The following is a 17,931-nucleotide window of genomic DNA, read 5'->3' as shown; positions in this document are numbered from 1 at the left end:
ATTAACAATCTTCTTTCTGGTACTTCTTGYTCCGTGCCATGGAAAGCTCCCTAGCTGCCATAGATTTTAAAGGCTTTACRGCAGATCTCAAGGTGCTGGTCCCTCTCATTTCAGTGCAGAGAGAAGGATGCACTTTCAGATAGGATTTCRAGGGAAACTAAAAGCAGAATTACACCGTCCCTTGGGCTCTGCATTTCAGAAGGTCAGTCCTTAGTGAGGGGTACTTACATGGGCATGCCAAAAAGATGGAGTTGAGCCCAACTCTCCACATGGGCTGCCTTTACCATGTAAGGTATTAATTGCTAGGGTTAAACTGTCTATGGGTGAARCAGGACTAGGACACATATACATACATTCCATTTGAAATAGAATGGAATTTGAGTAGGATTAATATGCTGTCTAGGAAAAAGCAACTGTTCTGATTACTTGTAACATCCCTTGTTCTCTGTTAATATTTTTTATAATGTATGGCTAACAATAAAGCATGCCTTTAACCGCCATAGGAATCCTTTGCAGATAAAATTGATAGGAATATTTTGCAAAAGGAATTGAGAGATGGCAAGAAAAGACTTTTGGTCTTGTGCATTTTTTCAAGCTATTTGCTTTTTCACTGTGTTGTTGGCCATTCAAATTACAGTCTAGCTAGCCATATGTATGACAGTAGATAAGATTAAACAAATCACCAGAAAATGGAGACATTTAAATTAGTTTCTCCAAAACTGAGAGCGCTGCGAAGTGTCACGTGCAGTTCTCAAGTTCACAAAGCACATCATGGGCTAAGTCCCATTTAAGGCATATACAATACTGTTGTATCAGCCAACGCTGATAGCAAATATTCCCCTTCAGAGCACTGTTGAGGTGGTAGAGGACACCACAGAGTTGATCTGTGTTGCAATATAACCTTTCTTCATCCCAAGGCAACAAGCTGGAGCCACGTGCTTCTCTACAGACCTCGTCAGAGCACTTTCTGAGTGCACAGGGGATATCTGCTCCAAACACTGCTCTCCATTTCCACGGAGCAGGTCTCCAACAAGTCAGGCCTTTCCAAGACACAGGAGGAGTGCTGGTAGTCATAGACTCAATTAGCAATGGTTCTGTCGAAGAGAATTGTGCAGAAGTTTTGCTTGTAGGTGAAATGTCTGAAGACTGCTTGTGTGGTACGGCTGGAGTTTTGAGATTAGGCCAAGCAGTAGAAAGACATGGGGAAAAAAAAAAACCAGCACTGAAATGGCTTCTCCTTGCCTGGCCCACAGCCAGGCTGCCCCTCTGGTGTAACCTAGGGCATCCTGGGGGCTGCTCAGCATTATGCTGCCTGTCAGTGTCTTTAAAGAGCTATTGTGGCTGCTGGAAATCTCTACAATGAAGACTTGAGTAAGTCCTTCACTGCCAACACATCCAGTGCCAGGCAGCAGCAGGAGGGTGTTTTTAGCATGACTTCATGCCAGAGGTTCTCTGTACACTAAATAGTCTGGCARAGTACACAGACCAAGAGAAACAGATGAATCTGGACTAGCATGATCGAATGGATCTCAGAGGGCATTTGGTATACTTTTAATGCAAGTGTTTGCCGWTCAGCCATTTCATGCAAGCCCCTGTTCCGTATCAGGAATGGTGCCAAAACTACTCGAGCATGAGCCAAGCTGCAAATTTTTCAGTTATGCRCACAGTCCTGTGAGTTTACTAAGGAGATACCATTTTATACGGAGCCTGMATTCAAAACTGAGACCAAACTCACCTCCGCAGCTTCAATGCACTTCCTTGGGAAGTTGGTATGTATGTTTTGTGGTAATGTTTATGATGGAGTAAAAAATAAAGTTGGTTTTATGACGGTTCAGATGTACCTGACAATAGATTTTCGTCCTGATAACATTAATTGCATGCTGCTGACAGTATTCTCTTATTTTCATAATCAGGTAGGCTCAAAAGGGTCAAATTGTTGTGTAAACAAGATAAGATATGATTTCTAGKAAAATATGTCTATAAAAATGCAATAGAGTATTTGCATTAAATACTTTCCACTTATGGAAGACACTGCATACTTAATTGACAAATGAAATAATGCTGATACATTTCCAGCAACCCACATGAGGAGRGAAAGGGTTTATTAGAGTTTTAAGAGGTACAGGAATAGCATTTCTAAAAGCAAACGGGATCAGAAACAGTGTGAAAGCCATTAGAATATTCATTTTCTTCTTCTCTTTTCACCTAATTTTCTTTTATTCATCAGGGTCAGATTTTCGAGGCTGCGGGGCCCTACTTCAGCACATCTGTCATCCCTGCAGCTGCACGGRGCAGACATCAAAGCAGCTGTGCAGAAACCCAAACTTCACTATTTTATCACTGAAGGTGTTACCAGCCCACAGGCTCTTGCATATCCCTGTCATACACGGCAGCTGCTGAGGAAGCTTTCTCTGGACTTTGACATAGCTCAGATCTCAGGGTCRGACCTTGATCTTCCCAGCTTTACCTGAGCTTTCACAGGAGGGCTCTGCAGGTGGGCAGGGAACKGCCTCTACAGCCCATCTTTGTGCTCTCAGCCCAGGGCATCAGGCTCCTCCAAGAGGACAGGGACATCAGCTCATAGGTCAGAGTCCAAATAAGGAGGAGCCATGAGGGCAGTGATGCTGGACTGAGCTCTAAATAGATCTGCTGGGCCACTGGAGGGGAGGGTATCCCAGGKAGGGCCCAGGACCCTGACAGTGTCTCGGCTGCCCGTGGAGCAAGTTTCTCCATGCAAGTGGTGGATTTAGAGCAATAGGTTTCACATAGCTTATGCTTTATGGGATCAGGATTTGGCCGTTAAACAAAACCTCAGATCAGAAGCTCCTGCAAGCAGGAGCTTGCAGAAGGGAGACAACAGSTTCAATGAGACTTTGTCCTGGTTTCCCTGCCTATGCTACTGCACAGGTTCACACTGCCTTCCTCTACCCGTCCTGCCAAGCTCTGCCATTGATTCCCTTGGATCCARCTTGTGTTAACAGGCTGATTCTATACTTGTCTTTTTTAAGCCCTAGTTGAACAGACACCAACAAGCCTTTTTCTTAAAGCATGAATCAGGATTGCATTGTCAAAATGTCACAAATGTCAAAGCAGCAACCATGACTCCAGCTTGCAATAGCAATRTCTGTAAAGGCTCATCCTGATATTTGTGTAGCTAGTACTGTAGGAAAATCCAGATCCATCCTGTTAATGAAAATAAGAATAATTGTTCACAGTTTGACTGTAGGCACTGGTTAAGCAAGTCTTCTCGAACTCTAAAGATGTTATCTGGAAAATTAGGGAGCTGCAGTTGAACTCAGTTTCTGGACAAGCATGGAAAATACTGAGGAGGTTTATTAATTCATCAAAACTCCATGTGAGAGGTTCTAATCCTCTTCTGGAGACCAGCRCAGAAAGAATTAAGTTTCTCCTTCTTTCTGTGGAAATTATCAAACCTGCCTACTCTGAATGGAGGGAAGAGGCAGCTGTAATGAATTATTTATCTGTAACACACTGTAAGAGGGATGTGCTGTCATTAATTGTAGGGCTGGGCTGGAAATGGTTGCCTTGTCCCAAAAGATTTTTGAGATTAAGAATGTGTTGCTATTCCACACCAAGAAAAAAACAAAACCCCRTTACAAGATCTTAGAAAGGGAGAGRGAGCAAGACCCACCTACAAAACCTCCTCAKCAGGTATCTGTAGAACTCYTAGAACACCTGAGAAGAAAGTTTGKTAGAGGATTCATCAGATCCAAACCATCCCATTCAACCTCCACATCCCTGGAAGTGCTTTAGGGAGACCAACATGCAGGAGCAGGGACATGAACCTCATTGATCTTAGGTGAAGACCATCTCTGCTGAGCCAGGATGGGACTTAGGTTGAGGCTTTTCATGCTGTTCCTCTGCCTTCAGCAAAAGAGTTGAGACTGGTTCTACCTCATTACTTAGTCCTCATAGAAGCCACCCATTGTTTATATCGAGTTTTGCATTTTTACAGCTAAATGCTGCAGAGCTGAATGATTGTTTATCAAATCTGACCTCTGGATGGAAAACCTCCTCTTTTAAAAAGCTTACATGGAAGTGACTTTATTTTCTGAATMATTTTCCCCATGTGCCTCATAAATAGAAGTTTTCTCTAGCAGGTTTTTTTTTCCCAACACTTCAAGTTTAGACACTTAGTCTGACCATACAGAAGTGCCATTCCATATTTTTAAGGGAGRCTGAGAGCTGTTTCAGTAGATAAAACATAGCAGAAACTTCAGAAGTTGAATCTATTCCATCTAAAATCATTGTCTTGTTCTTTAAAAGGAACAAGAAAAACTTTGCYATATCTTCATTACAGCTGTAGAAGTTCATACTTGACATAGTTTCTCCCCAGGGTACAACTGTGGTAAGGAAAAAAAATTATGCTGACTGAAATAACTTAAAATGTATATATATTAAAAACATATGGTCTTTTTGGTTGTAGGTCTGGTTGGGTGAGGCTGGGTATCTCCTGAGATTTGTGAGGAGATGTGGCAGATCAGATTGATCCTTTTCCTGGCACCAGACAGCAGAAGGATGTGAGAAAAGCACAAGGTGTTTTCTTTGGTCTTTGTAGAGACAGAGCAAACAGAAATAAAARGTAGTGCAGCAATGATTTCAGAACATTTTGCAAATAAGATGCACTTTCAATCTTTTTGAACATTGGGACATGGAAAAGGAATGCCTGGTTGAGAAATAACTTTGAGCTRCATGGGTCATATTCAGTTTCCATCAGTGTGCAGAGAGTACAGGCTAGCTAGATTTCAGCTTAATCCCGCTAAATTCTAGCCTAGTCCAGCTAACAGCCATGTGTACRCGTGATGTTCCAAATTCATTACTTCCTCTCAGGTCCCTGGAGGCTGGCAAAAGTTACAAGAGTAATGTTGCTAGGATMTGRAACCTTCTTAGTCAGCTGTTTAGAACTAAAGGTGTTTAGTTCTAGTGCTGATATGGAAGACTTACACTGATGAGTCAGATAGCCAGACTGTCTGAATTATCAGCAGAGTTGGATGCAAAGARGACCAATGCTGAACAAGCCTTGAGACTGACAAATCCAGCAAATGTGAGTAATGGGTGGCACTGCTTGTACATCATGTGGCCACTGGAGAAGTTCAGGCTGCAGCTGATGAAGACTTTAGGACACAAATTGCAGGCTGGCAGTGACCACAGATCTGGGTGTCCCTGTCTGGATGTGACTGCTACCAACAACACCTAGATATGCCATCGTGCCATCATCTTTTTTTAAATACAATGGACTTCAAATTTAGGAAATTTTTCTTCAGTAAGACAGTCCAGAGCTGTGCTTTTCCAGTCCTTGAAAGCCTGGCCATCTGCCTCTGGGGCGGGTGAGTTCTGTTGCAGGCCTTAGATCACAGGTGATGGATGCAGCAGCATCACAGATGACACTGACAACCTGCAAACGGAATGTGATGTTTTCATTGTTGTTTGGTTTTATCTTTCTTTTTTTCTTTCACACTTATTATCACACCAGATTCATCATAGCCATTTCCTTGYATAACTCTTGCTGCAACAATTCACTCATGTAAAGTCCCAAATGAGATTAAAACCATCTGAAAAGGAACCAGAAGCACCAGGTGGTCCATTTCTTAAGTGAGACGTGACATTAAGAGTGTTCAGCTAGTCCTGGCCCATTTTTTTTAACTTTCTGCCCGATCACATTGAAATGAAAGTCACAGTGCTCACAATGCTGGTTGCAATCACAAAATCTTACAAAATCTTGCACCTATTAGAAGATGTCACCCTGTTACATACACTGTTTGGGGTTTAGTCTTTCCAGCATGGTTTGATAGCTCATTGATGTCATGTAGCTACTACACTTTCACTCAGATGGATTTCTAACGGGAAAAATAGATTATTTTATCGATAGGCTTTTAACACTGCTTGATAATTACCATTGGATTTGATACACTTGGATGTTGAAGGAAATATCACTCCACATAAATTGTGTMATTTATAAATCCATAAATGCCTGCGTATTAAAAATAACTATACCAATATCTATGTTTAAGATACGGATCTAATACTAGAGCTTGCCAGGATTAGATACTATTTCCATTATCTGAACAGTAACTGGGCAAAATCAGATCTGAGTAGTCATTAAAAATTTAGTGATGTTTTTATCTATTTTCAAATACCACTCTAAACTTTATAGTGTTTAATCTMGCTTACTTGTTAAAGGAACATAAAAAGAGGCATTAGGAATGTAGATTTAGTGTAGCACAGCCGTTAAGATGAAGAGTAATGGCAGGAAAGCCTTAGCTCTCAGATTCTCCTGCTCTACTAATGTCACCAAAAGCGTAGTACCGGGTTACAGGTATTTTTCACTGGCTGTATGGGCAGAAGGAATGGTTCCTTTTGTCCCTCAAAAGGTCTCCTGGTCCACTGMATTCACACATGGGTGTAATTTTATGTACAAGCACAGCAGCAKGAATTGATGCATCACARAAGTCTTTGTTCTCTGTGTAAGGGYACAAGCACCCAGGTTAGGAATGGTGTGTCCCCCATGCTGGKCGGTGTAGGGGTCCCACTCTAAGGTCAGCGCCAGACTGATYGAGTTAGACCTGTCAAACACTTCTGTAAGACATGATATGCCATGCTGGTTAAAAATGCCACACTTTTCAGAATAAAATGAAAATTTTGTGAGTTAGTATTTGCAACASTATGCTTTCTGATGAAGTGTAGTGAAAAAGATCTGTTTTCCAGGTGGTAGGAAGTCTGCTAGGCTAGTAGAAAAGAAACTGACTGGATTTGTTCCTGTATTTTTGTTTACTTAAACTGCTGGTTTTCAATCTGCTAATCACCAGCGTCTGTTGTCTTTTGAGGGAACAAAAACACAGGAGTACCAAAAYCGTTTATGAAAAGCTCTTAGGTGGCCAGTGGTCTAAATTTTTCCTGTATAAAGGAAGCCTTGTCCAATTTACAACAAGGTCTCAAGACTGTRTCTCCATCTGAGATTTTAACGCTCTATGCAAGAGTAAATTGGCTTGAATAGCCAAGGAAGATTTACATATTGTACAGCTGAGGGTTACTTTGTTCACTTGGCTRGTGATCAAGAACAGCAAAAGACTTCCATAAAAAGCTAAGCTACAGTAAGACACAGGTTCTGTGAAGCATCTTTTCCCTACATATTTCCCAGAATTATTTGGGGGCCACTTTAGAGATGTGGTTAAGCAGATGTCTGAATAACAGATGTTTTGATAGGGAAGAGAATGATTTGTCACTTGGCTCACCTTTCTTTATCAGGGTGACTTTCCTTGGCCAAAGACACYTTAGTTCACAGACAGTAGGAAAAGCCATAAAAAAACATGGTTAAGATTGAGTGAATCACATAAACATATAGSTCTATGTAGCAATATATTGCAAAATGAATAGACTTCAGCCACCTCTTAATGATAAACTGGTAAAAGCCATGTCTCATTTGAGGTTTCTCTCCATACCCATTTCTCTTCAGTCATCAGGGATTTGCAAGTATTCTTGGGAGTTCCTTGGAATTAAGGCTAACAGAGCAGGACGGGACAAATCATGATTTCTTAGCTGTTAGAGACAAGTTCTTGGAACTCCAAGGAGGTGTTTACATTTTGTAATTTTGACTGCAAAGATTTCTCTTAAAAGAAATATTAGTCTGTTCTCCTCTGCTAGTAAGTAATCTGTACCATTATTTGCATAAGCGACAGTTCMAGGTTATACCAATTAATAAAGGAGAGAGACACTTTTAAAATGTGGGAACTGAGTTGGGTATTTTTGTTTTCTGGCTTACTGCTGGCTTCTTGCATGGTCAAAACAAACTTGCACATGCAGCTCATACCATAAACCAGTCATTGGTCTGGCCCTCAGCAATGTGCTCCCTGTGCTGCAATTCCAAGCTTATTCTGCTTGGGAAGCCCAAGCAAGCCTTGGCTCTTGCCTAAGCTTGGTTTTCAAAGAGGTGTAATTTTCTGTTATCATTTACCTATCGAAGGTATATGAAATCTCTACATTCACATATACCACTTAGGAACAATAATTTTAGAACTTTTTTTCCTCATGAAAGCCCTCCAAATCAATATTTTTGTTCTGTTTCAGGCAAAATCAGAACACACAAACAATTACTTTGTTTGTGTCCCTTTGTAGCCTGTGGTCTTTTGAGCAAAAGTCAGTAGGCAGAAATTAATGTATGACTGAAAGGGAATGGTCTTTCTGTGGTTTCTGATGATGACTGAGGTAAAATAAGGCCAGGAAACTGTAGTTTCATAATTTGTGATAAATTACATGGTGGTGGGTATCTACTGAGTCGAGTCTGGAATATTTTGTTCCGATTGCAGTGAAAACTGCAGCTTGTACTCTTAGTTCTAGCTGCCAAATCTAAAACCATGTTTCCAACTGCTAGGCACCAAATTGAGCAAGTGTGAGAYGCAACTCTTGGGATTAATGTTAAATGAGTGAATCTTAGACCTTATCTATCATTTATTTGTCTCATGTGTGCACCCATGGATATCACAGGATTTTTAGTTAATTATTCAAGAATTGGCACGTGACCTRCATTAGCTCCTTCCTCTGAGTATCTTGCTGACAGAACAGTGCAAAGGAGCAATATCTAATCCTCATACAGCTAAAACTGCTTGTGAAGAGAAAGATCCTATTAAACTGGCTCTGTCATGTGAGTGGAAATTACACTTAATACTAAGTACTGGTTCTTAAAACAGAATATAGTTGTGCTCATACTACCAAATTGTTCCAAACTGCCATAAAAGAGTTGTAAGGTTTCATCTTCATTTCAGAATAAATCTCTGTATTTTCAGTCTATGTCATTTTRATGGATACAGAACTGTGCACTGCTACAAGACCAGCACAATATTTATTTATTCTGGAAAATATTTGTCACAAACGCATTCATTATAAAAGACTTCGTGTGCTCTAATGGTCTGATCCAGCACCATTGAATTCAATAAGAATCTTTCTTTCCATTTCTAGTGCAGGAGCAGGCCAGCAGTATGGAAAACATTCCTCTGGCCTAAAGTGCCTGGCACAAAYGTCAGAATCATTAGGGAAATAAAAGGCTGACAAACAAGCAACCCCACAGACATGCAACAAATTTGGAAGCACCTAAAAATACAGCTGTTTTCTAAAATTTGTACGTGAAACATATGTTCTGAGAAATATGGGTTATCCTGGCTATATGTCGATTTTCATTTGTAGTATTAAAAGAAAACAAMCAACCAGAGTAGTAACAGAGGAGTTGGTAAAATGCACCTTAAAAACAGCTGCAGAAAAGGTCTGGTTAGTAGATTACTTGCCTTTAAAATTGAACTTGCAAAACAAAGATGTTTTATTCATTTTTTTTCATTAATTTCACCAGATTTTTGCTTTATTCTGTTTTAAATAGCATGTTCAAAATAAAAAAAAAAAAAAAAAGGCGGGGCAGGAATATTTTTTAATGAATAATCAGCCTGCAGTTTTAACACTTGTTTGGTGTCATTACTTTAATGAAGAACTGCAAGCCACACATTTTGGTTACAACTAATTTCACACAAGTACTTCAGCCCTGGGAATTTTTAGGGCTATCCCGTGAAGGGAATCAGCCCAAGTGACATGAACCATGACATTATATACAGAACAAAAATGTGCCTGTGTGCATGCACAACCATGAGCCRCTAGCATTATTGTCCTTTCCCAGTACAGTCAGGTTATGACATGTAACCAAACTTTTTTTGTCTTGGGAAGTCCCTTCCTTCAGACGTTCACTGGAGGGGAACACCCATCTCCTTGCCACGGAGGCTCCTGCCCCAATGTAGCTGTAGACCCRTTACCACAACATCATCACAATTTGCCTGCCCAGCTTTTGGGAGCAGGGCTYCCACCAACTTCTGCTGAAGCTTCCATCAGCAGTGGTTTCCCAGTCTCTCAGCAGGAGAGAAGTCTTCGCAAGAAAGCCTGAAGCAGATGGGAGAACGGAAAGTGTTACACAGAGTAACAATCTTCTACATTGCAGACTTTTGGACTTGAGACATTCGACTTCATATTCTCTCTGTGTTTGTTTTACCCAACAAGCATCCAATAAAGACAACCAGCTGTTTGTGTCTATGACTGGTTTCCAGACAGGGACCCAGTGCATTTCAAGTCTGTCTCCTCTGGCCCTGTAATTGATTCTTCACCCCAAAGTCCAACACGCAGAAGAAATCCAGGGCAAAAAGAGACTTGTCCAAAATAGAAGACCTTTCCACAAATAAATAACATCACCTGCACATAAATCTAGATGTCATTCCTCTCCACATTGCTGTTATGCTTTCCCAGTCACAAAGGGAAAAAACTCGGTTCGTTTGTCCACTTTGATATCGTTATTTTATGTGTGGGAACATTGCCAATCTCTTTTGTGCAAGTRTCCAAGTAAAAGACCCAGGAATCCTCTTCTCCATTTGCTGGCATTAGTCTTTGGTCAAAGGCAAGCAACTTTCTGAGCTTTAACASGGCTTCAGGTTTTGCATGTGGTAAGATCTGTTGCAAACTGATTTAATATGAAGCAATTTTTAAACTATAAGAYACAATGAAGACAGAGAGAGCTAGATGAACTGAGAGTCTGGCCCCAGATGCTGTAGGAGGGTTTATATTGTCTAGGGACATGTGAGGGGAGCTGGGAGTCAACAGAGTGGTTGCCAGCCAGTCCTAGGCTGCCCAGAGCCACTGCAAAGGAAATCCCAGCACCTCTGCAGTTAGAAAGGGAAGAGGTGCTCCTCTGAAGACTTTGTTATTAAATTTTTTCTCACAGTTTTTTTTCTGTCAAAAAGATATTTTTTACTATATCAGCCACATCAGGAAAAGGAATGGGAATGAATGAATGAATGAATGAATGAATGAATGAATGAATGAATGAATGAATGAATGATGAATAAATACAAGCAAATCAGCCTCTTTCTTGCAGCAATTTTGCAAAGGGTAGGGCAGAAGACAAGGACACTTCTTTCAAAAGAGGATCTTGGACTCCTGCCATGACCATCCTTGACCCTTCCYGTAAGAGAAAGTTTTCCTGCTCACCCCTGCTCTGCTTCTCGGGGCTTCTCCCCTTCTGCACCAACTCTGCCTGAACCTATGGATCTGTCTTTTTCAATGCAAAACGAAGAAAAGGTCGGGAGCAAGCGGCAGCCCGTTCACGCACCCACCGCCCCCCGAACCCAGGGGAGTTGGCGCAGCCGCTCAATGCCCTACCCCGGGGGAGCGGCCCTCTCCGCTAACCCCCAGCTGCCTCGGCCCGGGCCGACACCGAGCAGCGGCGCTCCGGGCCGGCGGGTTTCCCTGAATCCTCATAAATGAGACTGTACATAAAGTTGCAAAARAAAAAGCAGCGGAACTGCACCGCCGCGGCCCCGCCGGCTGCAGCTTCCAGCCCAGCCCCGACGTCCCCACGGTCCCTCCGTGCGGGCGGCGGAGCCTCAGGCGGGGACACCCGGGACAGCCGCGGGGGCGGCGGCGGGGACGGCCAGCGCCTCCCKCTCCTGCTTCTTCTGCTTCATGCGGCGGTTTTGGAACCAGACCTTCACCTGGGCGTCGCGGAGGCGCAGCGAACGGGCCACCTCGAGGCGGCGGGCCCGCGACAGGTAGCGACTGAAGTGAAACTCCTTCTCCAGCTCCGTGAGCTGCCGGGTGCTGAAGCTGGTGCGTGCGGGGCAGGCGGAAGATTCCCCCCGGCACGGCGYCGCACCGCCTGCAACGCCGAAAAASACCGCGCTTCAGCGGGGRCAAAGGCAGGGGGAGGAAGCGGGGASGGGGTCGAGGCAGGAGAGGGGCAGAGGGGAGCCGGCATGCGAGCAGCCCCCGCCCGCTCCCCGCCGCCCCACTCACTTCTCCCGGGCGGGCTCCGCTTCGCTGTCATCCACTCGAAGGTGCGGGGCGCCGTCGGGGCCGCCGCGGGACCCGGGGAGCCGGGTGCGGGGGCAGCCGCGGGGCAGGGCGAGAGGTGCCGCAGCCCCCCGCCGCCAGCGCCGGGACAAGGACCGTCGGGGTCCGGCGGCGGCGGGCGGCCGCTCCCGGGAAGAATGGACGTAGCCGAGCCCGGCGGTCCGGCTCCCCGGGACGGCCGGTAGCCGGGRCCCAGCTCCCCGGGGGGAGAGACCGCGTACTCCAGCGCCTGCGACGGGGGCGCGGCGCTGGCCGTGGTGCCCAGCGCCAGGAAAGCGTCGTCCCCTCGTCGTGGGTACGGAGCCTGCGGGGCCCCGAGGCACAGCCCCGGCGGGAAGGTGAGAGCAAAGTACCCCAGGTCCATGACCCACGGGGCAGCACCGCGTCCCGCCGGGGCAATATTGCCCTAATATAGGCCCTGGAGCGGGACGGCACGTCCGGCCCCGCGGCCAATGAGAGCCCGGAGCGGGGATCCCGCACCGAGGGTCCCGGGCGCCCCCAGCTCCCCTGTCCACGCCCGGCTAGCCAGGGCTGCAGCGAGACTCCGGCTCCCGCCGAGCCGTCCCGGGATTCCCCCTGGACAGGCCGCTCCCTCTGGACTCGACGGCGTCGCCGCACACTTAGGACGTTTGCCCGGAGTTTGGAAGGTGAGTGAGCCTGCGCTTTCCCCCAATCCGGACTCCTGTCCAGGGGCAGGTCTGCGCTCTGCCCTTGCCCTGCTGCCGGCCGGGCTCCTGGAAGCTACTGCACCTCATTTAATGSTCTCGTTCCATTAGGTAAGTGCTCTCCAGCCTCTCAAAAGTGAATCCCCGCACCGTTAGCAGGCTTAATGGAGTTTTATTTTTCCCTTGGCGATTCGGCTTTGTTTACTGAGTATTTGCAGCTGGCAGAGGGCAGCAAGTKGCTCTACCCAGCCAAATCCTCCCAYTCTGTTTTGGTTTTCATGCCCCTGGAATGGCAGGAAACAGGAACCAGATGGAAGAGGCAAAATCTGAGCTCCCAAAGTGATCCTCTTTCCTGAAATGTATCCAAGTGACACTTGACCATCCAGCCTGAGTCTGGATATTTATATTTSATGTGGATAATGATAGGTTTCATCCAAAGCCTCAGCTGATAAGTGTGTGTCAGTGCAGTTTAGAACAGCAAAAGGGTGTACTGGGCAGAGCACACTTGGGCTTTGGTGACCTGGGACTGGACAGACAATCATTCTACATCATGCTGCTTTGAATTAGACCTCCAGACTTCTAATTCTTAAAAGGTAGATATGGAGTCAGCTGGGAAATGCATGGATTGTACTTTTTGTAAAAATATATTTTATTTCTAAATAAAAGCATGAAACTGAAATGCTTTCATCCATTATCCAGTGCCTTCCACTCAACAACTCAAGAAGGTCTACAAGCTCTTGGCCAAAGTGCCATTTGCTGTCATCAGGAAGAGGCCACAAATTTTGCAGGGACTGAGAATGATGCCAACCTCACGAAGGCAGCCAGAATCCCCAGAGAAGGAAAAATTCCACTGGGTCTTCTGTGGATTTCAGAGGGCTGGACTAGTGACCAGGAGAGGATGCCATGGGGAGACATAATCAGACCATTTCACTGATGGAGCATCTCCACTCTTTCCCGTGGAGATTTATACTCTGCAGCTCAGCCCCACCTGCCCCACCCAGCTGATGAATTCAGAGCAGATCTGTCTCGGTTTTTCCTGCAGGGGCCATGAGAGGACGCATTGCTGGGATGGGCACATGGAAGCCTGCAAAGGTACAGGAGGGTTTCCCTGCATGAGGACTCTGATCAGCAACACTGATCAGCCCTGATTTCTCCCYGGTTAATGTGGACTGTCTACTATAAAACAGCTATTACAGAGCAACGGCTGGCTGTATAGGTAACACATTTTAGGTGCTTGGACTTAGAATCTACAGACAGAGCAGTCACTGAAAGCTCAGAACCTTAAATTTCAGTGTTTTCCTGACACAGACTCATTCCCTCTGATGGGCTGTGATGCCCTGGTACGCTAATACTGAAGAATCACCTAAATTTCTATTTTCAGAGGATATGGGCATAAATTTGAAGAACAGATTTAAATCAAATACACTTTGTCAGGAAACATGCATTTTGAGGAAGGGGTTAAATTCTGGATGATGCAGACTTGCTCAGTGCTCCCATGGCAATCAGAGCCGTTTGGAAAAATGTTATCTTCTGAAAATTCGGAAGCCTGGGAACATCAGGTTTTCTCTTTAGCAGAGAATAGCTGTCCACACGGGACAGCATCTGTACTCTTCTGTCTCCCCGGCTGTAAAAATTCCTGCCTGCAGGGAAGGAAAGAAAATTGGCTCCAGAGCAGGGCTGCTRCTTTGCTTGAGTCTTGTGTTTGCAGAATGCAACTGGTTTAATTACACCTAAGACTGTTTTAATGCTAGAAGAGCTGTCTGTGTTCACACCAACATACCATCTTTCCGTTTACCCAGCTGGATTATGTTACCAAGTTTCTTGTTCATTACCTGTTTGTTTTGGCAGGGCTGTTCAGGGGTGGCAAATGCAGAAATCAGTGGTTAAATGCAGGCAAAGCATCTCTTATTGATGCTTTGGCTTTTGAGGGAGGACTTTTTCTACACACAGGAATTTCACACTGTTCAGACTTTTCCAGTTACCACCGGAATAGAGTGACTGCAGCTGKTTTTTTTTTCAAAGAGTCCTGTGGTGGGAAAGATGAAGGACTCCTTGGAAGTCAAAAGGAGGAAGAAGAAGAGTGGGAAAAAGAAGAATGTGAAGAACACGATGCTATGAAAGGCAATTTGAGAATGGCTGGGAGGTTTAGGGATGTCTGTGTGAGTAGTCCAGTGATGGTGTGAGACCGGGGAGCTGCTGGGGGGAAAACCCCTGTGAGAACAATGGACCAAATGAGTCTTTGTGTCACCACGCTTCTGGAAACATGTGGGCCTCTGCAAAGCCTGAGAAAGCCACTATGGAAACAAGACATGATGTAGGAAAAAGCCGGGCCAAAAAGCCCTAAATCCTGTTAGTTGCAGACACAGCAACTCACCCTGGGGAGGCTGCTTGAGCAGTGTGTGTGTTGAAGGCAATGGCAGCCCTGAGCCACAGACACTGCCTTGAGATTGGGACATGTGGCCTTTCTCCCTAGAACAAGACTCCACCCTCTGTGCTTGTCACARTAACAGGAGACCAAACAGATCCCTCTCCAGCCCCTAGGCCTGGAAGGTCTGCTTCGAGCATTAGCTTGTCCTTGCCCCTCTGCTGCTGGTTCTCAGGGGTAAATGGGGATGTCCATCCATGGTATGGTGACAGCTGAGGTGTGGGTGGGCATCCTGAAGGAAGGGAGCAAACCTGAGATTTAAGCAGTGGCCCTGTTAGTACAAACAAACCACCGAAGACTCCTGGGAGAACGGCTATTAGAGAAGGAGGAGAAGCTCTCGGGGGTTTATTTTGTAAAATATGAATAAAACCAGGGATGAACAGGGACTCTAGGCCAAGATGGAGAATTGTTCTGGCACTCCAAGGTAGCCAGCCTCAGCTCTCACACAAGCACAGCCCTCTCAGGCAGTCACTGCAATCCTCAGGAAGGTKTGTTTCCCTCTGCCATCAATATTTCCCTGCCACAAGTCCCCCTTTCCCAAATGACCCCTGGGGCAGGCATCTCTGTTCTCCCAGTATGTGGGATTAACTACAAAGATGCTCTACATGGACACAGAGGAGAGGAAAATCTATCCCTTCTTTTGTAAAGATTTGCTCTGAAGAGTGATTCCACATTGGCCCTTTGCCATGTAAAGCCCTGTTTCCTGTCTCGTGGCTGTGAATTTGATGGGAAGGAAATATTACACATATTGATAACCCAGATGTATCAAGGGAAGCCATGCTGCTGTGTGCAAGACAGAGGTGTCAATGAGTTTGCAGCCAGGATTTCTTCTTGTCTAGCCTTTCTTGCTCCCAGAGATCCTAAAATGTGGACCAGGTTTCTTGGAGAAAGGACTGAGGCAGTGTACCTCACTCAGCAAGGGGCTGCCTACTACTCCCAAAACTTCAGCTGCTGCAAGAAAAATTTCACATCAGCAAATAAAGAAAAAAAATGAACCCTGGTCTTCAAACTCTACATTCATGAGTATTTTTACCCAGAAGACATCCATCCTGTCCAGCACAAATTTTTTGCTATTTTCACTCAGCTTTGTGTTTATGGGCATTGCAGCTGAGCCTTTCTGCAATTCATCCCAGAAAGTTCGGAAAGCTTTGGGACCCTGGGCTCCAAACATTGAGACAAAGACTCACCTGTGCTCCTGAGCAGCATCTGCAGAGGCCTGGGGATGTGCAGGCACAGATACCTCACTCTGTCCTGTTTTGCATCTCAGCCCTTGTGACCAAAGGGGTTCAGTCCTGTTACTCCATGTCTCTCAGGTTTTGGGACTGGGCTCTGCTTCTGCTGGATSGGGTTTCTGCTTGGGTCCCAACTGGCTCAGGCCCAAGGAGAAGTAGGAGGAACCACTGTCACATAAAAAGTGCTCTCTGTGTGATTGATGACCCTTAATAGAGCCAGCTCTCTCACTCCCCCAGCAGCCCCACTCCAAGCAAGGGCCATGGAGCACCCACTGCTGCTTCTCACATGGGAACAGAGAGATGCTGCCCATTCAGGGATTAACTTGCCATTCARTCCCTGGAAAGTGACTGCAGCCAGCAGAGCTCTGGTCCAGCCTGTCTCGCACCTTTTAAAAGCAGAGGTATCTTGTTCATCAGTGTATAAATCACATGACACCCAGCCAGCCACCACTGCCCTAACTGCCCTGGCAGCATCAGCCCCTTTGTGCCGCTGGTCTGACTCCAGTTTTTGCTCCCAGGCAGTTCTGCAGTGGAGTGCTGGACATCTGKGCCTGTCCACCCTGCAGCACACTGCCTTCGCCAGGCTGTCATTAATGGCCACTGGGCATGCACAGCARCCTGGCACACAGAAGGATGGCGTCACAACCTGCAGCTCTTTTCTTCCCTCCTCAGCTGACTGCTGTCAGCAAGGCACCCACCCAGTGGTAGACCAGCAACCCCACCCACTTTACCCTGTTTTTTYCCCCCCAGTCAAGTAGTCTCTTTTGTGCCTGGACCTCCCTGTAGACTGTTTCAAAGGGCTTCCCATGGGGCTGGAGGGCTGCAGAGACCCCAGTGGTGGGTTCTGCCTTCAGAATTCTAGCCATGGAGCCCAAATGACCCAGCTGGCCCTCAAGAAAGTCAGGGTACTTGTAGCTGATGCTGGTGGGATACGTGTTTCTCAGCCAACCTCCTCCCTGCATGCCCCTCCATCCTGGGTGTGCAGCCAGCTGTTTCCTCTTCATCTTTGGACAAGGCTGCCTGCAGCTCTGATGACCCTGCTGTGGTCTCATAGTGAAAGCCATGGCAATTGCCCCAGAGTCCCTCCCTGGCCAGGCCAAGGACCAGGGCTGGGAGCCGRTGGTGTCTGCTCAGGAAGTGCTTGCTAATGGAGCAGGAGGTATTTGGCTCTGTTTTCCCAGCCCCACACAAGTGGCACCTACAAGATTGTGGCATCTCTGGAAGCCCCTGGCTGTCCCTGTCTCAGTGCTGCTAACCAGGCAGCTCCCCTGCCTCAGTGCTGCCTAGACAGTGGAACATTAATGGAGCCCCCTTCAAAAAAAAGCAGGGTGCAAAACAGTAGTTCAAGCTGCACTGACTGCATGGTGCTAACACAAAGCTTCATCTCCTTTTTGCAGTGGGGTAACAGCTRCAATGCCATTAAATGGTGTGTTACTGTAAAGGCCAAACTAACAAGTGGAGACCCCAACTCCACTGATCTGAACAGAAGAACTTCCATGGCCTCACTAAAGCTCGGTGCACCCGACACCYCTCAACCAGTGCTGTCAGCAGCTCCCCATGGCAAACGGTGCAGCATCAATGCTGGCATTTAGAGGCCCTGGCTCAGTGACCCTTTGGTTCTGGAGCAGATGGAGGGAACAGRGAAGGAGAGGAAGGGGTGCTATGCCTCCTATTTGTAAAGAAGGCAAGGCTAAGGTCAGCCYCAGGCTTGGCCTGG

At 46.1% G+C, this 17,931-nt stretch overlaps 1 protein-coding gene across 1 annotated transcript; it reads right to left on the bottom strand.

Annotated features, from left to right (window-relative positions):
* Nucleotides 1-9,422: 9,422 nt before the first annotated feature.
* Nucleotides 9,423-12,256, bottom strand: LOC130572193 (homeobox protein Hox-D1-like). Its single transcript, XM_057363705.1, has 2 exons — nucleotides 11,836-12,256; nucleotides 9,423-11,698 (listed from the first exon to the last, which is right to left on the bottom strand). Exons 1-2 carry the CDS (start codon nucleotides 12,254-12,256, stop codon nucleotides 11,427-11,429), a joined length of 693 nt encoding a protein of 230 aa, XP_057219688.1. The 3' UTR covers nucleotides 9,423-11,426.
* Nucleotides 12,257-17,931: the final 5,675 nt, after the last annotated feature.

This window comes from Malurus melanocephalus, unplaced genomic scaffold, assembly GCF_030028575.1.
Source record: "Malurus melanocephalus ecotype Western Australia unplaced genomic scaffold, MMel_1.1 scaffold_30, whole genome shotgun sequence".
NCBI lineage: Eukaryota > Metazoa > Chordata > Aves > Passeriformes > Maluridae > Malurus > Malurus melanocephalus.
Note: the sequence above shows the minus strand (reverse complement) of the source record. Positions and strands in the feature narration are given on the sequence as shown.